The sequence below is a fragment of the Megascapheus bottae genome, chromosome 21, assembly GCF_031878675.1.
Source record: "Megascapheus bottae isolate mThoBot1 chromosome 21, mThoBot2.hap1, whole genome shotgun sequence".
In the NCBI taxonomy this organism is placed as follows: domain Eukaryota; kingdom Metazoa; phylum Chordata; class Mammalia; order Rodentia; family Geomyidae; genus Megascapheus; species Megascapheus bottae.
In genome coordinates, this window is record NC_143529.1 from 4,278,308 (window position 1) to 4,306,129 (window position 27,822).

Genomic DNA, 27,822 nt, shown 5'->3' on the forward strand with positions numbered 1-27,822 from the left:
AATGCACCTTCTATCTGGCAAATATAATGTAACCCTTCTATTAATTACAATAAAAATATATGAAAAAAAGAAAGTGATGCAAGAATATGTATGTGTGAGAGAGAAAACTTTTAAGTCTGAAGCCATGGTTTTTTAACCTGATCTTGGAAGTGACACTCTATTATTGTTTGCATATATTATTCATTAGAAATTAATGAGCAAAGCCAGCACCCAAGGTTATGTGTGTGTGTGTGTGTGTGTGTGTGTGTGTGTGTGAGAGAGAGAGAGAGAGAGAGAGAGAGAGAGAGAGAGAGAGAGAGAGAGAGAGAGAGAGAGAGAGAGAGAGAGCGCATAATGTGAATGGGAAGCATAGGGCTATTTGAGTCATTTTGAAGATGCCTACTATTATTTTAATTTTTTTCTTTTTGTCTTTTGTAAAACTTGAATTGCTTTTCTTAAAAATATAAATTTACTAATTAAATCTTCCTTGTAGGAACTAACTGTAATAGTTTAAGCAGTTTGTGTTTTACAATGATAAGGTCAAGAAATAGAATGATATAATGAATATTATGAAGTAATAGTTCAGAGTTAAGAGTAAATAGGTTTAGACTTTGGCTGTTGTGTTTATTACAGACAGGACTTGGGCAAGCCTAAACAGATTTTATGTCTAATTTCCTCTTCTAATGGATACTAAACTTGTGCAGTAAATGATATATCTGAGCCTGGATGACTAAATAAAGTTTAATAAAGAGGATGTTTGCAAAAGTATGAGACATGTAAAGTGAAGAACAAAGGAGAGTTATGCAGAATTGTAACCATTCCTAGTTCTGAAGAGAATCAGTAATAGTCAGCTACTGGTTAGGAATCCTAGAATGACAGAGTCTCCTGTGATGAGGAAGAGGCTCACACGTTGGCTTTCTCTCCTTCCCACCAATCTACTTGAAGTAAACGGCATATAGGCCAAAGCCATCCAGATGCCAGAAGCAAGGGAGCCTGACCATTAAGCCCAGTGTGGTCAACCTCTCAGAGTAGAGAGAAGGTTAAGAAGTAGGGTGAGGACACAGTAGATGGGTGAGACTCTGAGGATGGATGGAAACGGTTCAGTGTGGTGTGTAGAGTTTTCTATCAGTTGTGTCAAAGAGTAAGTGCTCAATTAATGTTAGCTATGATTGTAATTATTATTGCCTGCTAATGAGATCTATGAATGTTGATGAGCTGGTGAGAGTATATGAGACTCCAGAGAAACTTCAGTATTCTATGATCTGAATGCCTCTGCATTAGGAAATTCAGGCAGAGTGGAGTTCATTGAATTGCCTAACATATTTACCTCGGTCAAGCTAAGAGAAAAATCTCATTTAATACAGTACTCTGTCCACTGATCCATTAACAACAGTTACCTACAGTTTCTGATATTTTGGGAATGGTAGAAAACTTCCTACATTATATCGTCTAGAATTCTTGAGATAAGTCATTGGCTTCACCTTTGAGAATCTTTCTAGGCATGGCACATTGCTCCTATCCAACTTTCCTCCCACCCAGCTGCCTGCCTCTCTCAGTTCAAATAACCATGAAAGGTGCCACTCCCACATAATTCAGTACAATGCATTCTGGGGTTTTCAAGCACTGGGTCAGTGACCAGCAACAGATGGAGAAACTGTGTGATACTGAAAAGAGACTAAAAGGAGAGGTGTGCAATGAGGCAGGTAGTCAAATGGGTAGCTTGGGAGAGGGTGGTCCATAAAGCCAGGAGAGAGCTCTTAGTGCCAGAATGGAAAGACCTAGGAAGTAGAAATTTATACATCCACCTTTCTCCTCTGGTCGCTCTTCTCTATAACCTATCTCCAAATGCAGCACATTTCATGTACCCATTTTTTCAGTGTGCCATCCCTGCCTCTCATGTCTGTATTTCCTCCAAGGTTAAACTTCAACCACTCTAATTGTGCCTTTCAGGAAGAAATCAACATGGTGCAGATGGTATTTTAAACATATTTGTTTCTGTGTCATCTGTTCTGAACATAAATATCAATTCAGTAACTTCACTGTTGTAAGTGATAAGTTGAAACATCATCGGTTGTTTTTTAGTTAAATGACAGTAACATAATGAAAAATCACCATTAAAAAGGCTATATTTGCATATTTTTATGCTGTCAAAGAACATGGCACTAATGTAGCATAAGGAGAATTCTTAAATAGAAACATTACAGTTTTCAGAATCTAAGAAATATTTTAAAATGCTGAAATTTCATTTATGAAAGGAAATGAGGAACAGTTATTTCACTGGCAGAATAATAAAAGCACTTTCTAGTGACATTTTTTAATAGCATATTAATTCAAAATTGTAATTTTGTGAAGTAATTCCATCTACATAAACACCAAATGCATTCTAAATGCTTGGTATTATCATAATGACTAGAAATTAAATTAATAATGATAGGAAAGTTAAAATCTGACATAACCTTCTTGAATTTTTGTGTTTATGCCTAGTGAACTCTCTTGCTAAACTTCATTTGTTGCTTTAATTTTTCAAACAGCTGAGTAATTCTTCAATTTTGAGAGTGTTTCACATTTGGAAGTTACTTTCAAGAGGCATTATGATCATCTAAACCTACCAAGCATATTAGTGCTTAATGGTCAAGGGCACATAAACACTCACACACTCACGCATTCACACTCAGAACGTAGTCAGTATTCATGTTGTTACATCACTGTATTTTATTGAAATGGGTAAAATAATAGCTACCATTTTATTCCCTACATGAAGAGGAAAAGATAGCAATCTAAGATTTCAATCTAAGTTATAACATGTGAGCATTTCACAAAATCAAAATACCTACATCTGTAATTCAGGGAGAAAAGGATTTCTGTTCCACCCTGAAGAAAACTGTAAAAACACTATGAAAGGTTTTGGTAAAGGGATTCCTTAGGGAGTTCTTCATTTCTTTTCTTCTCTTTAAAGTATACATCAGAATGGTCAGCAAGTCTGATCCTGCTGATCGTAGGACCTGTAATGAGACATAGGACAGCAGGAAGTCTTGCTTTCAAAAATTATGAACTATTAAGAGCTTCATAGATGCAATCAAATCTAGTGTTTGTCTGATGTAAGCGGAACTATGCTGATTCAGAATGGACAATTCTCTCAGGAATTGTAAACACTGTCCCTAAACATTCAGCAATATGCTTTGTCTTACTACTTTTACTGTGTGGCAAGCAATTGTCATTAATACCAAATTCTTAGTTCTCTTTTTCCCCCTTGAAATATACTATCTTAAAAACTCAGTAGGACCTACAACTGATTCTGAAACACAGTATAAAACAAGGAATTCTATTTCACAAAGGGTTCTTTTCTGCCAGAGCACTCTGCTGCCACAGTCAGTCTGGCAGAGTCCCTGGCAATAAGAGCTGAGGCCATCACAGTGCCCAGGCAGACTTTTGAAAGGGCACATCAATACTTACCTTGCCAGACCTGGTATTTGTGATATTGACCTGAGATGATCACAATTGCTTTACTCAAGCTTCTTTCAACTCAAATCTCAAACTTGGTATCAGGAAAGTAATTATTAAGGGAATGCGAAATTGTGGATTTCCACAATGTTCTAGAAATGATTTCTACCCCTAGGAATTTTTGTTCAACTGGAAAACCATAGTGCTATTACACAATCACAAAAAGCATCAATGACCAGTAAATATTAACTTGTTTGGCTTCATAGATCTACTTTCAATTTGTTTTTATAGCAAGTCTCGATTTGGAAATTAAAGGTCCACAGCTGGCGTTTCTCTCGGGTTCACGTGCACTCAGTGTGGAAATCCTGGTAGTTGGTAAATCCTTTTATAGTCAGCTAAGGCTGTCCTTGCATAGGATTTGTTGTTCCTAATATAGTTCTGTCCCCATAGCCTCTTTCTTAGAATGGCTCATTGAACCCAGGATAGATCTGAATGGACCCATTTCAGGTAACAAACACAACACAATTAAATATCACTGGAAGTTCAGTTTACCTTGCTTAGATGAGGGACATAAAGAAGAATCAAATTTTAATGATAAATGTGCAAACATATAACAGTAATACACACAATTAAAATGGGTTAATCTCCTATAGTGTCTTATAGCTTTCTTATTTCCTCTAAAACAATTTGGCCTTGACAGAGATAAGGTTTTCTGTCTACTAATCATGTTTTATAACCCATTATCCAAGCAGGTTCTTTTTAAATATAAACTTAAAAAAGGCAGTGTTGGCAATTGTAGGTTCTTAAAATTAAGTTATTTTCAACAACGGTACTCATAAGACAATATTTTGGAAATTAACTTTAAAACTTGGGGAAGGATTGGGGGGAGGAAAAGTGGGAGAAAAATGAGGGAAGTGGTAACAATGTTTAACAAGAAATATACTCACTACCTTACATATGTAACTGTAACCCTTCTGTAGATCACCTTGACAGTAAAATTAAATTAAATTAAAAGAAATAAAATCCAAAGGGGGAAATATGGAAGCCCCCCAAAATAAACAAATTTTAAAATTAAGTCTTTTTTTTGGTTTGTTTTCATTGGTTGTGGAGCTTGAACTCAGGGCCTGGGTGCTGTTCTTGAGCTCTTCAGCTCAAGGCTAGTTCTCTGTCACTTTAAGCCACTTCTTAATGCTTTTTTTTTTTTTTTTTTGTGAATCATGGGGCTTGAACTCAGCCTGGCCACTATCCCTGAGCTCTTCAGCTCAAGGCTACCACCCTTCCCTTGAGCCAAGCCACACTTCCCAGTTTCTAGAGGTTAATTGGAGATAAGAGTCTCAGGTCCTTTTGTACTCGGGCTGGCTTTGAACCTTGATCCTCAGATTTCAGCCTCCTGAGTAGCTAGGATTACACGTGTGAGCCCTGTCTTAATTATTTTTTTTTTCTGTTTCCTATTTTCTCCTCTCAACTCTTCTATGGGAAATTGAGAAACCTGGCAGGTGAAATATAAAGTGATCACTTACCTTATGTGAAAGGGCCCTATGCCTGACTTTTCTAGTGTTTTTGTTGTTGTTGTTGTTGCTGTAGTTTATACATTTTATACATCTCTTTCATATATCTTTGATTTCATGAACAGAAAAGTACGATTTATAGTTTATACTTCAATGCTTTGAAAGACCTGGTCTTAGATAATTAACATCTTTCTTTTCTTTTCTGTTTCTTTACCTGTATCCCATCCTATGATTGTCTAATCTTAGAATCAGAGCCCTTAATCTAAGAAAATGAAATGGGACTACACTTACTTATGCTTGAATGTATCTTGCATCTCTGTTCACCTTTTGGTCATTCTGATGTGTGGCCTTTGAAAGCTTTCCTTTCTTTTTAAGGTTAGAAATAAATAATGTGGATAAGATTATAAAGATGAACATATTTCCATCTTTACTATTCCAAAGTTTATGCGTATAAAATCTTATAAAATGTGAAGATGCCAATCACTTGACAATAACTCCCTTTCCAAATGAGATTCATGAAATTTATTTCTTAGGCAATGAAGGTGGTCACCAATTTATCGTCTCCTTAGGTTGCTTTGCAATAGACAGTAGGCAAGATGAGAGACAAGGAAAAGAGGACAGGTTTTGTAAATGGATTTTTAAGTTCAAGTGCCTTTCAGAGGCAACTAATCATTTTTAATCTGACAGCTCCTAATTAAATTGATTGTGAGATAAAAATGCACCCAACAAGTGTCAACCTCATATAAGTTAAAAAGCTTGGTGGGTGGCAAAAGACATTTGATGCTCCTAAACCTTCATGAAAGTGAATGTCCTTGAAAGCTCTCATAGCAATGAGTTAAATATCCCAGCTGGGGGGACTGCTGTCATGTTGTAATCACTATAATTTATAGCACACCAGCTCCATACTACCCTCGGTCCCACTAGGGTGCCGCCTGGAAGCTAGTATGCCGTATGCAAGATTGGAATAAAGGCAAGGAAAGCCAAAGAAAGATGATCCGTTTACACTTAAGAGCTTCTTTGTAGAGACTATGAATTTCAAAATGAATGTCTCATTTAACTCTGATTTATGCCATGACAACATAGTTATTATCCTGACCTGTGTAGAGCAATTACTTGAAGAAATCTGGAGGACACTCAGATCTGACTTTAGTCTCATTCCTTCATTCTTTCTTCCCTCAAATATTTGAAAACCCACAAATTGTCAAAGATTCTTAATCACTTGGGTCAAATCAACAAGACCAGCTTTGTGACCGCAAGGAGTTTCATGTTTCTTTAGGTGAAGTTAAAAAGAGAAAAACTTAGGTATTAACAGGATCATGTCTGATATTTTATGATAACCTAAAATTGTTTTGTTCAACTCTGCCCCTTTGTACTTGAACTACAAAGAACTGTATAAGTAGCTGAGTTTAGTATAATTGAAAGGATGGGGAAGAGGGGGAAAAGAAAATGTTGGAAATAGAAACAAATAACATCACTATATATTGAAACAGGTATGAACCACGGCTCCTAAATTTTCTCCTAGATTAATTTCCACAGTAAAATTTTTTAAATAATTAAAGAAATGCCATCATCACTGGGACAACTGTTTAGCTATCAGGTACGTTTGAGAGATGTATGATAAATGCAAGGACAAATAAAATGTAGTGAAAGCAGTATGATAGAGTGGACATAAATAGATTTTGGTGTGATTTGGATTAATTCTTCACAATAGCTTATCTTAAACCTGTGATACTGGCCAAGTTATTTGCAATTTACCTGTTATTTTACATCACTTCATCATAAATGTGCTATAACTATAACATGTCTCAGAGACTCATTGTAAGAAATGATAAAGTGCTTCAAATTATGCTTCCCTCATGGAAGATGAGCAAGGAATCAATACCTAAAGAGTTGAGGTTTTTATCCTGTCATAAACTATAACTTTTTGCACATGATATGTTATCACAGTCAATTTGTTGTAATATTAATTAATAAAATTCTCAGAGACAACTAAAGGTAAAGTACTTTAAGAATAGTTACATACCATTACTCTCAGGCCGAATGAAGGTAGTTCTATCTGAAATGGAAGAAGATTTGATTTTGTGTATTCAATATCAAACCTGGTATACTGTTCCTTTGAGTATGGCTGCTATTCAGTCCTTAGCTTCTTAGGCTCTTTGATATTGTGCAGCAATAACTCAATGCAAGATCAAAGGATGGAAAAGTCAAGGTTGATTCATGCATTTGAGAATAAGAATATCTTACAGCATCAGGCACAATGTAAAGTCAAAGTTCTAGGGAGGCAGGACAATAGGAAAGTCTTGATTTAAAAGAACCAAAATCAAAGACACATACATCAGGAAGGTAATACCTGTAATTTGGCTTCTACTCTCTTGGAGAAATTGCAATGATGAAAAGAAAGAAGAAAAACAGAGATGACTGGATCCTTCTCCACCCTAATCCCCCAAACTATCAAGTGACTTAGCTCTGTCTCTCAATGTTCCAAAGAATCTGAAATTCTTCCACACAGACGCCTTTCCAAATTCAGACTTGAATATTCTCTTCACTCTGTTTTGTGGCAGGATAAATGTGAAAGTTCATGAAGGAAAATAATTTTGTATCATATGCTATGCGTCCACATAGTCAATGTAATGCTTTAACTTTTGTTGTTCTTGTTGTTAATAGATCTTTTTATAAAAGTGCTTTATAGGCTACAGGTATTCAGTTTATTAGGAATAATGGTGAGAAGTGATTCTAAAGAAATAAAGCACTTTGAGTTAGAAATATGATTTTCTATTTTTTTCAATTTTCTGAAAATAAAATCCCATTTGCCTAATTCCAAGTTAGAGATTCCAAACGCAATCTGCTTGGAGTAGTTCTTGCTCTTGAATTCTTTTTCAGAGAATCTTACAGGTTATCTTGTCTTTCTTTTTCCTTTTCAATGAAAACCTTTTTATTTCCTGTTGAGTATCAGCTTTTCTGTATACTGGGTGAAAAGAGGGTTTGAGGATGCGGCCAAGTGAAATCTTTTGTGGTTGGCCAGTGCAAAGAACATTCGGTCTCCTTGAGGTATTTTCGTGCAGCTCTCCCTTCGAAGCATTTTCACGTCCCCAATGAACTGATAACGATGCAACTTCAATCCCTATAGCTTTCAATCATTTTCTTATTATGCCAACTCAATGAATTTCTTCACTTCCCATTCTGGCAGCAGGTTTGGCAAAGGTGAAGAAGAAAGAAAGAAAAGAGGGTAAAAAAAAAAACCCAAATCCGAAAACCTTTTCAGTACGGGCTCCAATGAATGTCACATTTAACTACTTGTTACTGTGAAATCTTTAATCTAGTCAGAGAAAATGGTGTCTGTGTCTGTGGCAAATATAACAAACACAAAAGCGACAGACTTAGGGCGAGAGAAGAGGCAACTTTTAATCATTTTGTTTTCAAAGCAGCTTTCAAGCTCCCTTTCAGGAAAGCATTTTCTTAGCTGCTTCAAGGAAATTAGACACACATCCTCCTCCTGGTGGATTCCTGATGGCACAGAGTTAAACTTTACACTGCATAGAAAAACTTCAGAATTCCAGATCCTTGCTTCAAGGCAATCCAGTTTGTAGATTCCCATTTCAGAAGAATGAATGCCTTTGCTCTCAGTAGATAGACTCTAATGATTCACTTTCCACATGATCATGATAGGTGGAAAGGCAACTTGCAGCATGTACCAGAGCCTGATTACGATTGGACCAGTTATATTTCAGGAGGAGGCCAAGTACTAAGGCACACACTGTTTACAAAGTAAAAGCCCTTTTTCCCTAATCCCTGTGTGATGGTAATTAAGCAGGAGAGTTAATTTTATGTAAATCATACATTACTGTAATTGGACGCAAGTGCACATTCATGTACATCTTATTTAAAAGTGAAATATAATGCTATTTTGTGGATGCTGGTGCAGCAAAGTACCAGGCCTCTGGAGGGAAGTCAGCAGCATCACTGCCTGTTTACAAGACTCACTCTTTGGTCTGTGAGCTTAATTACAAATCAGGGGCGCTGTCCTGTGAAGAATTGAACCGTGTGCCTTCGGAATGGCAGAGAGGTATAGCACTGGGGTTTCCTTTCCCATTTCTTTCTTAACCTCCACTTAGATAACAGTCGTTTTTCTTTCTACTCTACTTTTCAAACCGAAACAATACTTTCCCATGGTTTGCTCCACTTGGCAATCCTGACCCATATATCCAAAGGCAGGCTGCAGATAGATTTGTCTTCTGTAAGCAGGGACTCATCTGCTTCCTTTTTTAGCTCATCTTTTCTAATGTGACTCAGGGTTGCTTTATGATCCTAGGATTTTGTTTTCTGAGTGCAGCTGGATCTGATACCATCTAGAAGGCTGTATTTGTGAGTGTCACCCCTTTTGCACTGACAGTAAAGGGAGGCTGGCCTCTGGTATAGGGTACATGCTCTTCTTTTTTTTTTTTATCTGCAGAGCAGATCTTGTGCTTTACAGCAAGATTGCCCAGAAGAATATGAAAAATCAAAATCTACATATCTTGAGGTCAAAATCTGTGAGGAAGAAAATACGTATAGGACAACATGTTTATTGAAACATTCTCCTCCTCACCCAAAGGCCTGAAAGAAAAAAAACCCTGCTTTCGGAGTTGTGCACTGGCCTCATTCTGCCCACATCTTTTGCGTGTAAATTCTGTGTGTGTGTGTGGCAGGTTAGCCTTTCTAGACCTGGGGCAGAAGGTCTTCTGGGGCCACCCCACCTCTCTGTTTTCTCACTGCTTGCCATTCTGTATTTTTGACACCTTGTGTGAATGCTTTGGACTCATTTCTTCTAGAAAGACTGTTTGAATAAATGGAAACTCAAATTCTGCTTCCTATAACTGCCCCCCCTTCCTACCAATACAGTTGTTATCTGCTATCTACATCCCTCCTGTCTTCTCAGGGCCTTTAATTTCTTGCTTAGTGCTTTCTTGCTCACTTTCCTGTGAGCAAGAAAGGTATTTCTTTTCTCACTTTCTTCTCCTATTCCCCTTGTGGTCATTTCCCATGAGAGGGTTCTTACATGCCAGGCCCTTGGCATAGAGGTATTAAGATTTATCTTTTCCTCCACAATCCAGTAAGGAGGCATGTGTCTTCCATATTACTCAAACCATTTACTCTTTCATCATATTTCTTATAACAAAAACATGTATTCCTTTAAGGATTTTATTTTTTTGTCAATTGTGAAGTTTGAACTCTGGGCCTGGGCACTGTCCCTGAGCTCTTCAGCTCAAGGATACCACCTTACCCCTTGAGCCTCAGTGCCACTTCCAATTTTCTAGTGGTTAATTAGAGATAAGAGTCTCACAGACTTTAGTGCTCAGGCTGGCTTTGAAACCAAGATCCTCAAATCTTAGCCTCCAGAGTAGTAGGATTATGGGTGTGAGCCACCATGCCCAGCCTAATTTTTGCTATCTTTATGTGTTTAACTTGACGTATATTCACATGTGTATTTATGTAAATGATCTAAAGTGACATACTCAAATACCATGGCATTTTTTTTTCTTTAGCCTTGATGTGATTATTTTATGTCTTGACTTACTTATATTTGCCAGTTTTTTAGATAATCAAGTATTGAAACGTTTATTGATTTTCTATCATAGTGTAGTAATGATCTGGGACATTATTTTGAGTTTTGTTTTCAGGAAATGTGGACTCACAACACAAGCCCGTTTTCAACGTCTAAGTGCATAGAGGAGAGAACTAAGCTGCATTGCAGCACAAATGGACTGTAACAAAGGATAGATGGATGCTTCCTGCTATAAAGACAAAAAGAAGTGATTAGTCTTTTGAGAATGAAAGGAAGCCCAACAAGACATCCATAGAGAGCAAGTGCAGAGATCCATCTCTAAAGACACCCTAAAGAAAGGGTTCGATTGAATTGTGTTGAGAGCTGCCTGCGAGGGTGATGACTGTGGCTAAGCTTCCTTTGGAGGGAGTGGTTTACATGTTCTGAACATTTGTCCACGGCGTGTGTTGGTTAAACACAGAGAACCAGGACTAACTCTGACTTAGGTTCTTGTCTTGGATTTGTTATTAGAAGAAAGTATTACTTCTTTTACATGCAAGAGAAATAGTGACAATTTAAAAACATTTTAAGTATACTCCAATGCTATGTTAACTCATTTACTATTCCTGGAAATAGATATTAGCCAAGGTTTAATTCCCAGAAGAGTGGGCTGGTAGAAGTAGATTTCTGTCCACAGAGAGGCTGCAAGGAGGCCTGAATGTGGCTGGATGAGTGGATGATCAATCAGCACATCACGTGTATCTTCTGATACCAAGTTACCTGTATTTGTAGATTTACATATGGGCTATAGAAAAATCCCAGTGCTTTATAAAATCCTTGATTCTCCCTTTATCTTTTATATTAGCTTCCTGTGGTTGCTCATATAAAGACATAAATTAATTTAATAAATGAGTTTCCCTTACTGATATTCAGGTGATTCATTATATAGGCAAAATGCTTACTATATGAGGAAAAGTAGTTGGGTCAGGCACTGCAAGACTATGACTGCAAAGTAAGGCAGAGTCTGCAGGTAAACACTAGCAAAGTCTAATAGGACTTTGAGAAAAGCTTTGCCATGTTTCAGGACTCAACTCACTTCTCCTCAAGGACCTATCTGAGTAAAAATTTTGGCCCTGTGATATCAACTCACTCATCCTGCATCTGGGGCAGAAGAAGTGTTCAGTTGCATGTGGTTAGTCATGATAGACCTTTTTAAAATAAAGAATGGTTCCTCATTTGTTTGACCAAAATACCAGTGGGTATCTATGGAAAAATAATATAGAGGCACTGTATTTTATTTTTTTGCCAGTCCTGGGCTTAAACTCAGGGCCTGAGCACTGTCCTTGAACTTTCTCAAGGCTGGTGCTCTACCACTTGAGCCTCAGCACCACTTCCGGATTTTTTCTATGTCTGTGGGACTGAGGAATTGAACTTGGGTCTTTGTGCATGGCAGGCAAGCACTCTATCACTAGGCCAAACTCCCAGCCCGGCACTGTATTTTTTTTTAAACTTATACTGTTTTATGTTCCCAGAACCCAAACCAGTTTTCTTATCTCTAAGACATAAAAAAATGCTCCTCAGAGCGAGGCTGATTACTGAGCCCTTTCTTATTCTGATCATGAAGTTCCAGTATACATCATTTAATTGATGAATTGTGACTTCCTACTGCTATTTACATTATGGTCAATATTTGCCATAACCCTAGAAGATATTTCCAGAATTGGAAATTCACTTAGGTGACTGTCACTGGTCTAGGCCTGAACATTATCTTTCTTTCTTTTTCTTTCTTTCTTTCTCTCTCTCTTTTCTTTCTTTCTTTCTTTCTTTCTTTCTTTCTTTCTTTCTTTCTTTCTTTCTTTCTTTCTTTCTTTCTTTCTTTCTTTCCTTTTGACTGTGATCCTTCTTTATTCAAGAAATCCTTAGCTGATGTCAGAAAGAATTGAACATTATCTTTCTTATTTCTCACACTAGCCATATTGGGTATGAGAAGGCATTTTTCTCACCTTTTCAAATATAAGTCCTGAAGAACTTAGGCAGATTGCCCTAGGGTTAAGTAATTAGTAAAGTGGAATTCACACCTGCCTTGCTTCAAAGGCCAAGGTTTAAATAGTGTACTTACTTTATAGCTACTCAAGACCCACTAATCACAATGATACCCTAAAAAACATCGTTCTATTTTACATATTTTGAACAGAATTTAAAACATTTCAATCATGTACACGGATGATAAATCCTCTGCTCTCATACCCTCATGTTCACGCTTGTGCAGTGTGGGCTTCAGAGTAGAGAATGTTCTCCAACTTACTGTGACATCATAGCTTAGAAACTGTGTTTAGCATGTCGTAGGCACCTAATAAATGTTAATTGCATACATGAAAAAGAGTATTCTGACATTTATTTTCTGGCTTTTAATTTTTTGTAGGCTAAGGGCAAGACAGACTTGCATGGGCAATTACGGAATAACATGGAAAAGTCCCAAAACAGAATAAGGAGACATGCTAAGGGAGTCAGTGCTAAGAGGGATTTACTGATAAGCTGTGAAGAGGAGGGCATGAGAAGAGAGCATCATGTGTGCAAAAAGTCTTAGAAATAGGATGTTGGGGAAATACGTGTGGGGAGTGTAAAGGTACTCTCTCACTGTGAAGGGGTACACCTAACCAGCCTTGGGACATCCTCCCTCAGGATCCCCATGCACTGCAACTTGACCAGCATCCTAGCCTCAGTTAAATTCTTCAGTACATTTTATTTACCTCTCATCTTCTTCATGATGCAAAAAACCAGGATGTTTTGACAGTGAGTTCCTTTCTGGCAAATGTCTTTTCTATTGTTTTCAATCTCCTAGCCTAGCACAGTTTGTAATTGGTGACCTAGAGTCAATATATAATATATTATATTTTAATAATAAATAATAAAGGAGTGAATGTCATGGTTTACTAGAGGTTTATGTTTGTAAACAAAACTGAATTTTTTTAGATTTATCAACAAGAATATTCTGGGTTTAGATAGCAATAGTAGAAATCTCCAGGGGGGGGGGAGATGTGTTTTCTCTGTTGAGAGTCTTGGAATTACAAAGATAAGATGACTTTATGATTGAGGAAACTGAGATCTGAGATCTGAAATCAATTACTCATGGTTCCAGAACAGAGTTTTGGTCAAAATAGGACTTGGATTTAGTGACTGTGGATTTCAGGTAAAGGTGCTTTCAGCAAGGTCTGTACTGTGCTGGTCAGACCATGCAGCTTTAAGGGCAGTACAAGCTCCTCACTTGAAGATTACTGACAAAATAGTCAATGTCAAGTCAGGAGAGGAAGGTATTAGGAGGCAGTAGTAACCATATCACACGAAGAGCAGATGTGGAAATAAAGGAAGGATGTTCGATAAGAATATACTTATTGGGGGGGGGGCTACAAAGTGAGTGTGGAAACCTAAGTCATTATTCTTTTGGTTTGGAGAGGAAAATAGGAATCATTAAGAGAAACTAGAGAGAAATGAAATTCAAGTCAACATGAATTGTTTAGAATTGTTTGAAAAATTAGAATTGCCCAAGAATAAAATTTCAAATGATAAGAAATACCCAAGTAGAGGCAGGGTGACTGACTATGTCATTACCAGACTGTGAATTCCTTTAAATAGAGAGACCATGTTTTGTCAGTATTTCCCAAGAGCCTTGAATTGTGCCTGGAAAATAATATGTGCTCACTGAGGATTTGTTGTTCAGCTTTTAAAAGGGATTTCTTCACAAGGAATCTAAGGCTGGAGGAGGAAGGCAGAAGTGTTATGGAAAATGTTTCTAATACTTAGGCCTTTGATATGTGATAAAAATTCACATCAACATCCATCAAAGAGTCATTTCATTCTCAGACAGCAAAAGTCAATGGAATTGTATCTTTTACTGTGGTTGCATCTCTGTACTTTTTTCTTTAATTTCGGAAGAAGGCTTTGTTTGCCACAAATACCTTACCCAGGAGACCATGACTAGCTGTATTGCTGCATGTGTTAGCCAAACTAAACTTTAGAAGTAATTTTTTGTGTGTGTGAAAGTATCACAGAGCCCATTCATAGGAACAGTTGAGTGATGCATTTGTCAATACATTCACGTTTTTCAAACTGATGAGTTACTTACAAAGCCGTATTTTTCAAAATCCAAAATCCTGTTTTGATTGTCACTTTTATTTATATGTTAACAAATACCTTAAATATTGCCCTCGAAAATTTGTGGGCTTTTTTCACTGAATATTTTCTGTTCAAAGCATTCTGATTTAATGTCTGTGTCTGATTTTGCAAAGGCATAGGAGGAGATATAATTTCTTTTAGTCTATGCAAGGATCATTTGAATAAGACAAAGAGAACTTCATTTAAATTACCCATAGGAACCAGGGAAGCGATGCACAAATAAATGATGATAGGAAATTATTTTGAATAGTTATTTCATCCTGTTCTTTGAGAATGTTCAGAATTTTTTTCTTACACATCTGTGTCCTCAAATGTGAAAAAAACAAATGCTAACATCAGCTTTCCTTTAAAGTCCTTTAGATTGTAGAGGATTTTCTTTCTTATGTCATCATGTAAATATGCTCAAAAAACATTTTCTTGTTTTCATGCATATTACTGTGATCTTAGTTCCATTTTAAATAATGATGCCTCATTAGCCATAAAGCAATTCATGGGATATTTGTTCTAATATCATACCAAAATATATACTAAAAATATAGAAAGGTTGCAATTTTTGTATTTTCCAAAGAAGTGGTAATTTTTGTATTTTCCATTTAATGATGACATTAAACTTTCCCTGTGGCTGTTAATTCTTGTCTAAATAAAACAGATTTTGCCACAATGTGTATAGTTAATATGCAACTTCTTCAGGACCCTTTGGAACACTAGCACTTAATGGAGAGATTCCAAGCTTAGAATCTTGCCCAATATAAACCAACATCATCCTTCCTTCTCTTTATGAGTCATAAAACATTTTCCTTCCCTTCTCCTTTGATTTAATTTGTATGTCAGAGATCTTCTGCTCTGGGAATGAAAATGGAAGACCAGGGAAGAAAGTAGATGAAATAGAGATGATTCAAAGATTTGAAATATTTTATCCCCGCTCGATATAGAGCAAATTATTTTTTCTCTTTTCCAATAACCATCATTCCCCTTGATCTTAGAATCACTCAAAACCTAGCTACTGAATCTTGTACAAACTAATGTTTTGTCGGAAGATGTGCAGAAAGATGAAATACTGGGACCTATACAGATTTTCATTGGTGGGTTATATTTACAGTTATGAAATACTGCAAATTTAAGAATGCCATTTTTCTCATCACTGAGTATTTATTATATATAACAAATACATGGGAAAGAAAAAACTATATTGTGTGATATAAATAGTTTATTTACATTACAGAAAAACATCAAGACAATGTATACTATTTCAAATATATCCATACATAATCAAATATAGCTGTAGTACATGTTTTCATTGGTGTAGATTACCACAAATGCAAGGCAACATGTGTAGATCTTTTGTCTTATTCTTTTGTCTATAATACTGAATTGTGTAGTCCAAGCTGTTAGTTGTCCAGTCACTGTGAAACATGCTCCCCTTAAATTAACCTGGTGGACGCTCTGGTTGTGTTGTCTGAACTGTAGTGCCCTGTATTTTGCTTCTGTCTGTGAATTCTGTTGCTTCTGGGGCATTTCCTAGAAGGTTGGAAAGTTCAGAAATCTTAGTCCAATCAATGTGATTACTTAAAGTTTGGTCCTATAATCACAGAATGGAGCTGTGGATTAAGCAATTTATTTACATACGTCAGATGAAAGCATTAATGACTAGTAGAGTCTGGGATTACTTTGCAAAAGTTAGTTTTGGCTTCTCCTTTCGGTTGTCTTTAGGCTTCTGTTGAGAGTTGAAGAACAGAAGTGGAAGTTGAATAGGAATATGTTTATCTCATGCCCAGTGGCTGATTTATCAAGGCACAATACAAGGAATACAATCAGGGAAGCATGAGCTCATCTTATCTCACTTTAAAGGTCTTCACCATTTCATACTGCGAATGTCTTAAGGATGAATGTTATATTGACATTTCAATGCTACAAGCTAAATTCTATCATACGAGATGATAAGCCAACAGTTATTATCTGATATGTAATTGAAGAAAAACTGCTTTGGTTTAGCCTAATACCTTTTTGTGCATTAACTCTATAAAGTAGAAACAAATGGATACGCTTCTATATAAAGCTAATATAAACGTAAAGGATCTGAAAAATGTCTGGTATATTATTTTTAGCATAATAAAAGGTAGCTTTGATCATGCAAACAAGGAGAATATAAAGTTCATATAAAACCCTATGTCAGCAAGCTATGGGATACTGGAAAATATTTATGAATAGACACATGCATACACCTACATTGTGTGTGTGTATGTATGTGTGTGTGTGTGTGTGTAGCTTTTTTTTTCTTTTAGATGTAACTTTCAAAATTAGAATAGAGCTGGACTTGATGCATTTGCAGCAAGTGGGAGGTGAAGGTAAGAACTAAAAGCTTACTTTCTCAACAAGGCAGTTCCTTTTCATTTTGGAACATGTCTCTAGATTTGCATATTTCTGACACAGATTGTTATAGAAGAGGCAAATGTTTGGCTAAAATATACAGAAAAAGGGAGAAAGGAATTAGGAACAAAGAAAAGAAAATAGGAAGAAAAGAGAAAGAAGAGAGAAATAGAAGAGGAGAGAAGTTAAAAAAAACATTTTTTTAATGAAGAAAAGAAATCTTTACAAAAGCTTCTGGATATTTTGGAATAGGTTTTAATAGGTCACCAGGAAAACAGGTTTGCCAGTTATACTAGGTGAAAAGTCTGGTTTCTACATAGAACATCTCTGAACAAATAAAATGAATGCACCATGGGAATTAATCTGATTTATCGACTACTATGATTCTTGGGAAGGCTATGGGATGTTTGCTGTTGAAAAGACAGATTAAAAGTGTATTACCCAAATGTTAATTTACTTTTTATTCATTTCTCCTTCTCAAAAATAATAGAATGTAAGACTTCCCTTAGATTAGCTTAGAAGACAATCATAAAACTGAAAATAAAACTAATACTAACTTGGAGCTCAGTGTTGGTAGCCTTGAGCACAGGAATACATAAAATCCTAACCAGTTTACAGGCAATATGAGCAGTGGTAAAATGTACAAGCTCTGGCACTGGGCCACTTGATGCCATTTTTTTTACCCTTATTGTTCAGCTATGCAAACTTCGATGACCTCTCATAGCTCAAGGTTTGAAAATGAGGATATTTGCATATTCTTTGTAATGTTATTCAATGTCTCTATATGTGTGTGCATATGCTTATGTACATACATATATGAATATATAAATATATGAAACATGAAACATATACCTAATTCCTAGTGAAGGAAAGGTATATTCCATTTGTTCATATATATATGTATATATATATGGCTATGAAACTGATTAATAGTAGAATTGAAAATTTTTGCTGAAGTGTTTGAGGTTCTGGTCTTTATCAATTTCAAAAGAGTAAGTTGTTATGATATTATACCCATTAAATATGAGCTTCTCAGGGGTTGCCTAGACTGCAGAAACTCATGAACCTTAGAATAATATGATATAGTTTCCTGTGATTTTTAGTATCTTTTTTATCTTTTTATACTTAATATTTTTGGCTTCTTGAGTTATCTTTATGTTTCCCAGAGTCTATTTTAATATAATCCATTGACTCGCTTGGCATCTACACGCAAGAGTCGAGTTGATGAACTTGACTTGGCTTAGAGAAGCACAAAGCTCCTGTCGATGATCTTGCCTTAAGCCTCTAGGCCAGGCAAGGATTTATGAACTGCATTCTGTCTGTTTCAAGAGCAAACTCCACACTTGTCCCCAAAGAAGGTAATGTAATACAGGATACCAAGAGGTATTAAGGCCTTTATTTTCTAAAGATTTGATACTTTTTATTTTCTTGCTTTTTGAAAATAATTTTTTTTGGAATCATTCTGATTTACTGTAGTGGTGTAGAGATGAATGGCAGTCTAAATGCCTCATGGATTTGATGAAACTCTTAAAGAACTTCTTTGGAACTTTTTCAAGGAAACTGAAATCAGGTCAAAAAAGAAATATCTTCAATAACTTCTCTGGTCACACAGGATTTTATGATGCATTTGGTTTAGAGTCTAATTCCTGGTTACCATGGGTTTGCTCACTAACAAAGTTAAAGAAGTCCCTGGCCTCAATCCTGAAGTCCAAGCCAAACATCAGATATCATTAATCAGTCTGGGTGTGCATTTCCATTGAAACTGGGTGAAATTTCTGTTCTCACTCAATCTGGTTTCTCCAGGAAACAATTATTTTTCGACTGGACTTGCAGTTTCAAAAAAAAATTAGTTCTGATAATTGCTGAAGTTTCTCCCTTTACCACAGGTCTTTATTTCCTGTAACATAATCTTTTTCATTATAACTGTTCGAAATTTATGGTTAGAAATTTGAAAGTATTTGTTGTTTATATCAAGCATGTTAGAATTGAGACTTATTTAGAATGAAAGTGTTATAAATAAAAACCATAATTTAGTACTTTGGAGACCTTATGTAAAATCTCTGATTTCTTTTGGCATATTGGCCTAGATAAGAATGCACTGATCATTTAAATAGGTTATTAAAAGTCTGAGTGAGGGATAACCTTTCTCTAACTAAAAGATAAAAGCTTATTTAAAGAACGGTTGTCTTTCTATGTTAGAGAAAACCAACCTTTGCTTAGAAAAATCAATAATCCTCATCAAAACTAAGAAAAAGGACAGTCCAACACAAAAACCCCAAACCTTTCTGTGTGGCTATTCGAATACTCTTAAAATGAAAAGATGAGGTTCGTGGAGAATGAGTGGCTGCAGAGTCCACTAGGAGATTCACAATGGGAGGAATCCACCTTAGAAAGGAGAATCAACATAGCTCTTTATTTGGTGACTTTTAAGATCAGTTACTGACCTTGTGATGCAGAGGACTACCACACAGATGACAGCAATCTGAACTGTTCCAATGACAGCTGCGATTAAGACATACTGAAACCGTACAGGACCAGGAACAACATAGAGAACACTGTAGTCTTTTTTTTCACAGTGTTGTCCAGTATAACCAGCATCACACCTGGAAGAAATGATAGTGTCTAGTTACGAGCAACTACTGATTTTTTTTTTTTTAAGGAAAGAACTATACCTAACATGTTTACCTGGAAAAAAGAAAATTTGCTCCTAATGACAAAGTATGAAACATCCTTCATCATATTGTCTGTAAACTGTTGAAAAGTATTAGACTCAGAGACTCAGTAGGAATCATTAATTTACTAGTGTCATCTTCCGATGTTAGAGAGTTAAATTTTAAATCAACTCAGATAGACTCCGAGAATGAATGATCTATCTACCTCACCCAAATCCTCTGAACCCCTCTATACATCACCCTGACAATAAAACGACAAAATTAAAAGAAATAAAAGTATCACTTAAACCTGGAAGGGGGTAACAATGTTAGACAAGAAATACACTCACTGTCTTACTTATGTATGTAACTGAAACCCTGCTGTATATCACCCTGGCAATAAATTGCAATTACAAAATAAATTAAATCACAAAAAGAAAACTAATAATACAAATACAAATAAAGAATAAAATTAGCACTTGTCAGTGAAGTGAGAACACAATTCATTACACATTTGTGAAAGGGACAACTTGTCATTGCTTTGTTAATGTATCTTAATACTTTACTTTGAGTTTCCTTTAAATAACTACATCCTGAGGTCTTTTTGTTATCAGGAAGGGTTGATTCCTGGCTTCATGAGATGGAAGATTGTATGCCAAAGTAAGGCAGTTACTGGTTGGTGGGGAGGAAGATAAATGGTGAGGCGGGAGAATGAATGGGACAAGAGGAGAGGAATTGGGGAGAGAAAGAGAGAGAAGGAGGGAGGAACACAGAGAGAAACAAACAGGAAGAGGAGATGAGAGAGGAGAGGAGAGAAGAGGAGAGGAGAGGAGAGGAGAGAAGGGAAGAGAGGAGAGGAGAGGGAGAGAGAGAGGAGAGAGAGGGAAAGGGAGAGGGAGAGAAAAAGGTCTTCTATTGTATACCTGTATGTTAAAGCCTTTTAAAGAATTTTACACCCTTTATGTATTAATTTAAATGTACATGTACATTAATGTAATGTACATGTACATTAGTTGTTTCTCATTTTGGCTTTATTATCTTGGAAATAATAGCTATATATCCTAGACATGAATACTCAGTAAATAGTAAACTAAATTCAGATACACAATTTTGGTGTGTCTCTACTTATAATTGTGGAGACATGACTATCACCTTACTATACCGAATTTGATAGAGAGCAGATAAATAGAAGAAAGTGAGTGTCAAATTTGTAAGGAAATGGAAAGTCTTAAAAAAATCATATTAAGTGAAGTAAGCCAGACTCAAAGGAACATAGGCTCAATGGCTTCCCTCATTTATAATAATTAGTAAAAACCTTGGACTCTCCCAGTAGAGGTTTAAAATAGGGCAAAACCTAGATATGTAAGACCATATTGGATGAGGCTAAATGATATAGAAACAAGAGCCTTATAATATGTGATTGTTGTTCTTAATGTACTATGTTATTTCTCATCTCTTGTGCTGTCCCTTGTTAATCTCAGATTGTTACAGTATCTTACCTTGTTATCTGATGGGGAAGGGGAGAAAACAAGATGAGGGGAGGGGGTAAGGAGAGGGAAATGGGGACAAAAACATGAGAAAGGGTTTCAATGCTTGTGAAGTAATGCACCTTCTATCTGGCAAATATAATGTAACCATTCTATTAATTACAATAAAAAGTATATGGGAAAAAAAGCATCCTTATAAAGAAGGTAAAAAAATAAAAAAATAAAAAAATAAATATTTAGTGAGAAATCCCAAGCACAATTCTATGTTCAGAGGAAAGAGTGCCTATGTACAAAGCAAAGCGCAGTTGTTAATTTTGGCACGTGAGTATACTTATCATGATGGGTGGATAAAGTACTTTACCTAACACATGCACATCTTACGTTTGCTGGTGTGTGTGTGTGTGTGTGTGTGTGTGTGTGTGTGTGTGTGTGTATAAAGAGGCACAGAAATTTTGTGGCTGGTCCTTAGGTGACTATCAAAAATAGCAAAAGGCCAACTAATCCTTCATAAACATTTAATATTTGAGTTGTAAATTTTTACTTTGCGAACTATAAATGTTTAAGAATGGAAACATTACCTGCATGATGGCTCCTGCATATTGATGGAATGTTCACACTTTCCGTGCATACAGAAGCCATTATAGTGTTCTGGACAAGGTATGTGGTGTTCTCTGGCACTTTCTTCTAATTTGTTAGCATTCTCTGTGAATAGATAAAAGCAAGGACCCCCTGTAAACATTTTCTTAGCCCAGTAAGATCAACCAGTGCATTAAGAAGCAGAGCAACAGTAGGCAAAGCTCTTTAAAAGTACAAGAATTAAAAGGCCAGGCTTCATAAGAAAGAGAGGAGAATTGAGAAACATCTTTACTATTGTGTACCTTTTTCATCTCTTCTATAATCTGAAGTCTGATATTTTTGAAAATTTGTGCTCCAAGGAATGGGGAAAAACCAACTTTCTTAACCTCAGTCAAATAATATCACATGCACAAATACTCTATAACACTACAGTAGTTAGCAGTGATGGGAGTTTGCAGATTAATTACTACTTTAATGAAATATATTACTTAGTATTTCCACATAGGGATACAGTTTTTTTTATTATCACATATATATCCAAATAATTTTCACTAATAATAATGTACAATGAACATATTCATTGGGAGAAAGAAGCATACTGTGGTATTAGTACATCACACAAATGAATGATTTATGTTAAGCTAAAATGTCTTCCATATATTTTGGAATATTGATACTACCTGAAAACCATTAATGTCTGAAGTAAGTTGACAAACATGTATAAATGCTTTCTTGCATATGTGTATTTATGTATGTTACTATGATCATTCATCTTTCAAGTTACATATCTAAATTACTTTGAGATTTACCAGAGTATGGTAAAGATCTTGTAGATGAAATTTCTTCATTCAGTTGTCTGTGTCTATGTGTATTTTGCTATGATAGCGACACTCTATTTGTATAATATTCTTACACTAATAATTACCATTAAAGTTAATGAGCTGCTTCCAATTCATTAGAATTCTTTTTAGTTTCTCTGTGTTGTTTTAAGTGAGTGTGCAATTTTGTGCATGTTTGTTTGGTAGCAAAATATAGCTATGCCAAGTAGATTAGGGTTGGGTGAAATTTTCAACATGGAACATTTGAGCAAAATGGAAGCAGAGCAGCCATCATGGTCACCTTAAAATATTTTACATTCATGGAGAAGATGTGGTTCATTCTGTATTATGGTGAGGGGAGAAGAATCTACAGTGGTCAAAAGTACCCTTGCTATTTAAAACACTCTTTAGCATGGGGATTTGTCAGTTCTGCTACTGATGAGATAAATCAGAACCAGTTTTCACCCTTATTTCTGTATCTTATTCCTATATATACTATTCAACATTTCTATTTAGTGTTAGTAACCCTCGAGTGCTTCTGCACACCTGTATGCAGGGAAATTTTCTATGACTTTACTGCAATTCTATGTCACACGATGTTTTCCAGTCAAGTATTTTTCAAGCACATCTTACTAAAGGGCTATTTTTCTTTCTGTCAGCTGAACAAGAAAAGCAAGGTTTCCCTTAATTCAGAACTCTATTTTAAAAATTTAACACTATATCTCAACCCATAATAACAGCTTGTTTCTATATTTGAGACATAGCCACAATTGTGAAGTGAAGTCTAAGGGCAAAATAAGAGCTTGTTTAGATGAGGTGATTGCCTTAGTGTGTTAAGAGCTGGATATATTCACCAAGTTTATTATCCAAACATAATGATCATGTGGGTGGGGAATAGTTTCTGTCATAAAATGTGCTAATTAGTTTATACCAGTCCTTATGAGCTTGGGGTACTCTGTTGTGCTGTTCATAGGATTCCATCAAATAGGAAAGTGGAGAAATTGAAAATAAATGAGGAAGAAATGATCCCTGGGCAAGAAAATGAAGAGTCATCAATATATGTCAACAAATTTATAGTCAATCCAACCAAGTAAACCAGTTGATTGAAAACCTGAATATACAACCACTTCTTGTAATGCAATAGAAATGCATTAGAAATGAGATTTAAGTACATTAAGAAGAGCAGAAACACAAAAATCTAATATCTCAAACAAATATATGTATGAACCATGGTGAATATCAGTGATTCTGACGCTTATGCATACTGAGTATTAAAAACAAAAATGAGCCTGTGAAATTCTGCATGTGTCCTCCAGCAGCTGATGACTTAGACATTGATTTCTCTGTCGTCCATTTAAAAAAGAGGTTCAAGGGTTGTGCTCTGTCTTCTAAGAGAGATAGTGGTAGAAACTCTTCATGTCTCTGTCTAAAATCCTCAACCAGTTTCCTGTTTAAATGTTTACAAATGGTTCATTCTGAAGGACATCTTGACCCTTTTCAAGACAATTTCTGGTATAGCATGAGTTATTTGTAGCAGAGCTAATAGGGCCACGTGCCCATTGCTAGTCAACACTGGTCAAGAGCTGCTGAAGTGGGATGCTCGAAAGCACAGCTACACATATTGTTTCTGCCCTGGTGCTTGTGAGAAAGAGATAGAGAGAGCCAATGAGACAGAAAGGATGGCAAAAGACAAATGGCAAAGCCTCACCTTACTGCAAGTCGATTATAGGTGGGTATGAAGGGAACGAAGACAAGCATAACAGTTTGTAGTTAACTGAATACAGTTCAGAGTGCTTTGTGTGTGCATGTGTGTATTTGTATATGTTATTTGTGTTTACCATTACTCCTATCATTTCTTCCTTTCTGAAACTAGAAATATAATATTCAGAGAGTGAACCTATTAAAGCAGCATACTATGGATCAAGACAAAATCATGAATGTAGTTTCTAAAGAAAGAAATGCTTCTCTTTGGAAAAGGGTTAGGGCCTGATCAAAAAAAATTTGAAAGTCAATTCCTGCCATCTATTCAAGTGCTCTCCAGGGTGTGTGCTCTGCAAAGAAAACACAACTAGCAAACTTCCCAGTTAGAAATGGATGCGCCATGCTATTAGTGTCTGATGCTATTAATATATTCACTGTCAACCCATTTCTCTCGTACTGAAGCTCTACTCTCTTGTTATCAAATAATTTCACTTCTGTGTAGCCTACAAATAGTGACTGGCTTTGACAGTACCACTGAAAAATCTTATCCATTTGACAGCTGAATATTTCATTTTAATTTCTGAGCACTTTCAAGGAGCACAAGTAAGGTTTCTTCATGATTTTAGTGTTTCATAAAATAAATATGAAAGAAGTGTAGTCTCTATTCATTGTGTACATTGGAAGGCCTTTGAGGGCTGGTCAGATGATATTTTCTAGGGCTCCCATATCTCCATTTTCTTAAGTCATTATTTCAAATACATTAAAACCTCTTAGGTCACTGGTTCCCCCAAAGGCACCAGATTCTGTGTAAAGACTTCAGAAAAATTTGGAAAGATCCCAAGGAAGTAATGAAATCAAGGATTAAAGAGACACTTTAGGAAAGCAGATCACTACTGCTCACTTTGAAGTACTACAACTGTTTAGTAGGAGAATGCTCATCACTGTGTGGTGATGTGCCAAGTTTCTGGTGGCATTGAAAAAAATTCTATTTAACTACTCCTCAGAGATGTTATATGCTGTTACTGAATGATGGATTGGAGTATTTCAGACATCTTGGTCTTTTGAAGTCCGAATGCAGTATTTATGTATTTACTTACCACACATTACTAATAAGTATTTGTTAAATTTATTGAAAAACGTATTTGGTAGCTTATGAAAAAGACATTGACTGCATATGAAATTATTTTTGCCTTCATTATTTTATTTTTTTTTTATTTGTCGGGTTCATGTATAGAGTGGTTACAGTTACATTTGTCAGGTAGTGGGTTCATTTACTTCTTGATTTTTTTCCTTCATTACTGAGGTAATTTATTTAAAAAACTATGAAAATCTCAAAACGTTGAGTAAGTTGAACTCTAGCATTACATGATGTTTATTATGTATGGCCTTCCTTTTGGGGAGCAATATATTTTATAAATCTAAGTTCAAGTTTTGACATCATCCTTTAGTATCATTTGTTATCCTGACAAGAACATGCATATGAGAAGTACAGTTTGGTATATTATTTCTCACCTATCTTGTTCTGTAGGCACACAAAATATGTCATATGCTTCAAGAGAGACAGAATTTTCAATGTGCCATTTTTCATATTTAGTATGGGTACCAGGAAACTCTTGCCCCTGTTCTGATTGGTTTTTGCCCTTTCCCTCCTTATTTCCAAAAAATTTGAAAATGATTTTATTTAACCAAGTAGAAAAGGAAAAATACCTTACTTCTCATTTTATGTGCATTATGCCCAGGACAGAAGTGAATTATAAGTTGGAAGTAAAGTTAGATTGTCCTTACTGTTGATTGGTGTTGGTGTGGATGTAAACAGACAATTGCTATGATTTCTTGTCCTTATCATATATGAATATATAAGGTTGCAATAAAAATCTCCTATCTAGCTGGAATTGCAGCAGAGGTCTTTTAAAGACCAGAAAAGTGTTCCTTCCTGTTGAACTGATTCTGAATATAAATCAATATGAGCTCCTGTAAACTAACACATTCCATAGCAGCCTCAGTGGATGTCATAACTTCTTAAAAACACAGATAAGTAAATGAGAAGTCTCTTTCTTTTGAAGGCTTTTAGAGTAAGAATGTGCTAAGAGAAACCCCATATGGGACCCAGAGGCATCTAACAACATGTTTAACCCCCGCCCTTTTATTTAAAGAGCAGAGATACAGTCATAATAGTCGAATCATTTAATCTCTATTAATGATTTAGGAAAATAAGTTCAAAGCAGAAGCCAACTTCTTCATATGATATGAACATTCATTTTGCAAGTCAGACTATTCTGTTTCTTTCAGAAGTATAATTCAAACTACTAAGATCTTAATTTTCTAATTAGCAAGTAGTGTGGATCAGAAACCATATGGATGGGAATATGAAGAAACTGCATTTCCTTCCATGGATCAGGCACTGATTGTGAAAAGTAACTATCCATATCATGGCTTATAAACATACGTACTAGATGTAAAATTAAAGTGGAAGAGAATTAATTTTTATGTTACTATATTCTCCATGGCATTTTCAGGAGTTACTTGATTTCAACTTGGAAAACAGCACCAGAATGTGAAGTAGTACATTGTTATTGGAGGGGATAAGGTGATTTAAGTGCAAGAACACTGGATGCTTATTTAAAGGGTGTTTTATCACCTCAGTTTCTATTGGGTGATAAATTTAACCAGATTAACACAGAAATGGGAAATTTGGGTGAAATTTTTTAAATCTAAAATTCTCTCCTATGTCACTTACAATACAATCCCTGTAATTTAAGGATCTGATATAGTAACAAGACTTAGAAAATTTAGAATCTTGACCTGTAAGAAAAAAAGTATATATTTTTTCTTTTTGGTTATAGTTAACTGTTTGCTCTCCATTTCCTCTTGTACAAACTCTGTCTGGCATTACATGGGAAGGTCTCCAAAGAGTGAAAAAAGTCTGCCTCAAGGAGAAGTTTTGTTTCATCCTTAATGGTCCTTTTCAATCTGCACTAGTTGGTTAAGGACAGCCTATTAACTCTCAGCAAGTGGGTAACTCATAGGTTTAGAGGATTTAGCTTAAAGACCTTTTAAAAATACAATATTTTATGCAACTTTACATGGCTTTGTCAACACTTCCATTAATATCCAGCCTTGGGAAGAGTGGAAATCTATCATCATCAGCCTCCTGGAAGTACAAAGCTGGTGTTTTCTTGAGCTTATTGGGAGAAATTTTCCACAGCTCTTCCTACTACATCTTTGCTGAGTCATCTCTTCTTATCTACAAGCTACTCTCAGGAGCCAAAGCTATAAACTGTATAGGAAGGAATCCAATTATAGGAAACCACTGTTTTAACTTAAGAATATGCCCCTTCTTTTGTCTTAAAATAAGTCTATGCATTTCTGGCCAAATTTATTTCTCTAGTGTCTAATGTGGGAATCCATTTTTAGTGAATAACTATAGTGACAAGTCTAAACATGACAGTACATAACAGTCAAAAGAAGTAGATTCAAGGCTCATCCATTTAACCATCTAAGCTGTGTGAGTCAAGCTATTTACTTCTTAGACTGGGTATGTGGGAATGGATTAATAGTCAAGATAAGCCTTATCAGGTGACACATTTGTTTTCCTCTATA

The 27,822-nt window shown here is 35.7% G+C and overlaps 1 protein-coding gene across 2 annotated transcripts in view; it reads right to left on the reverse strand.

Moving 5' to 3' along the window:
• Window positions 1–2,746: 2,746 nt before the first annotated feature.
• The window catches only part of Tmeff2 (transmembrane protein with EGF like and two follistatin like domains 2), a 278,908-nt gene continuing 253,832 nt past the window's right edge, over window positions 2,747–27,822 (reverse strand). The window contains exons 8-11 of one of the 2 annotated variants that reach the window (XM_090354514.1): window positions 21,706–21,829; window positions 19,434–19,592; window positions 6,952–6,984; window positions 2,747–2,981 (exon numbers count right to left, since the gene is read on the reverse strand). In XM_090354514.1, the coding sequence (XP_090210640.1) occupies window positions 6,981–6,984; window positions 19,434–19,592; window positions 21,706–21,829 (287 nt within the window). In that variant the 3' untranslated portion in view covers window positions 2,747–2,981; window positions 6,952–6,980. Of the gene's footprint in view, window positions 2,982–6,951; window positions 6,985–15,783; window positions 16,141–19,433; window positions 19,593–21,705; window positions 21,830–27,822 lie in introns of those variants that run through there. The other variant, XM_090354513.1, reaches the window with a different exon arrangement.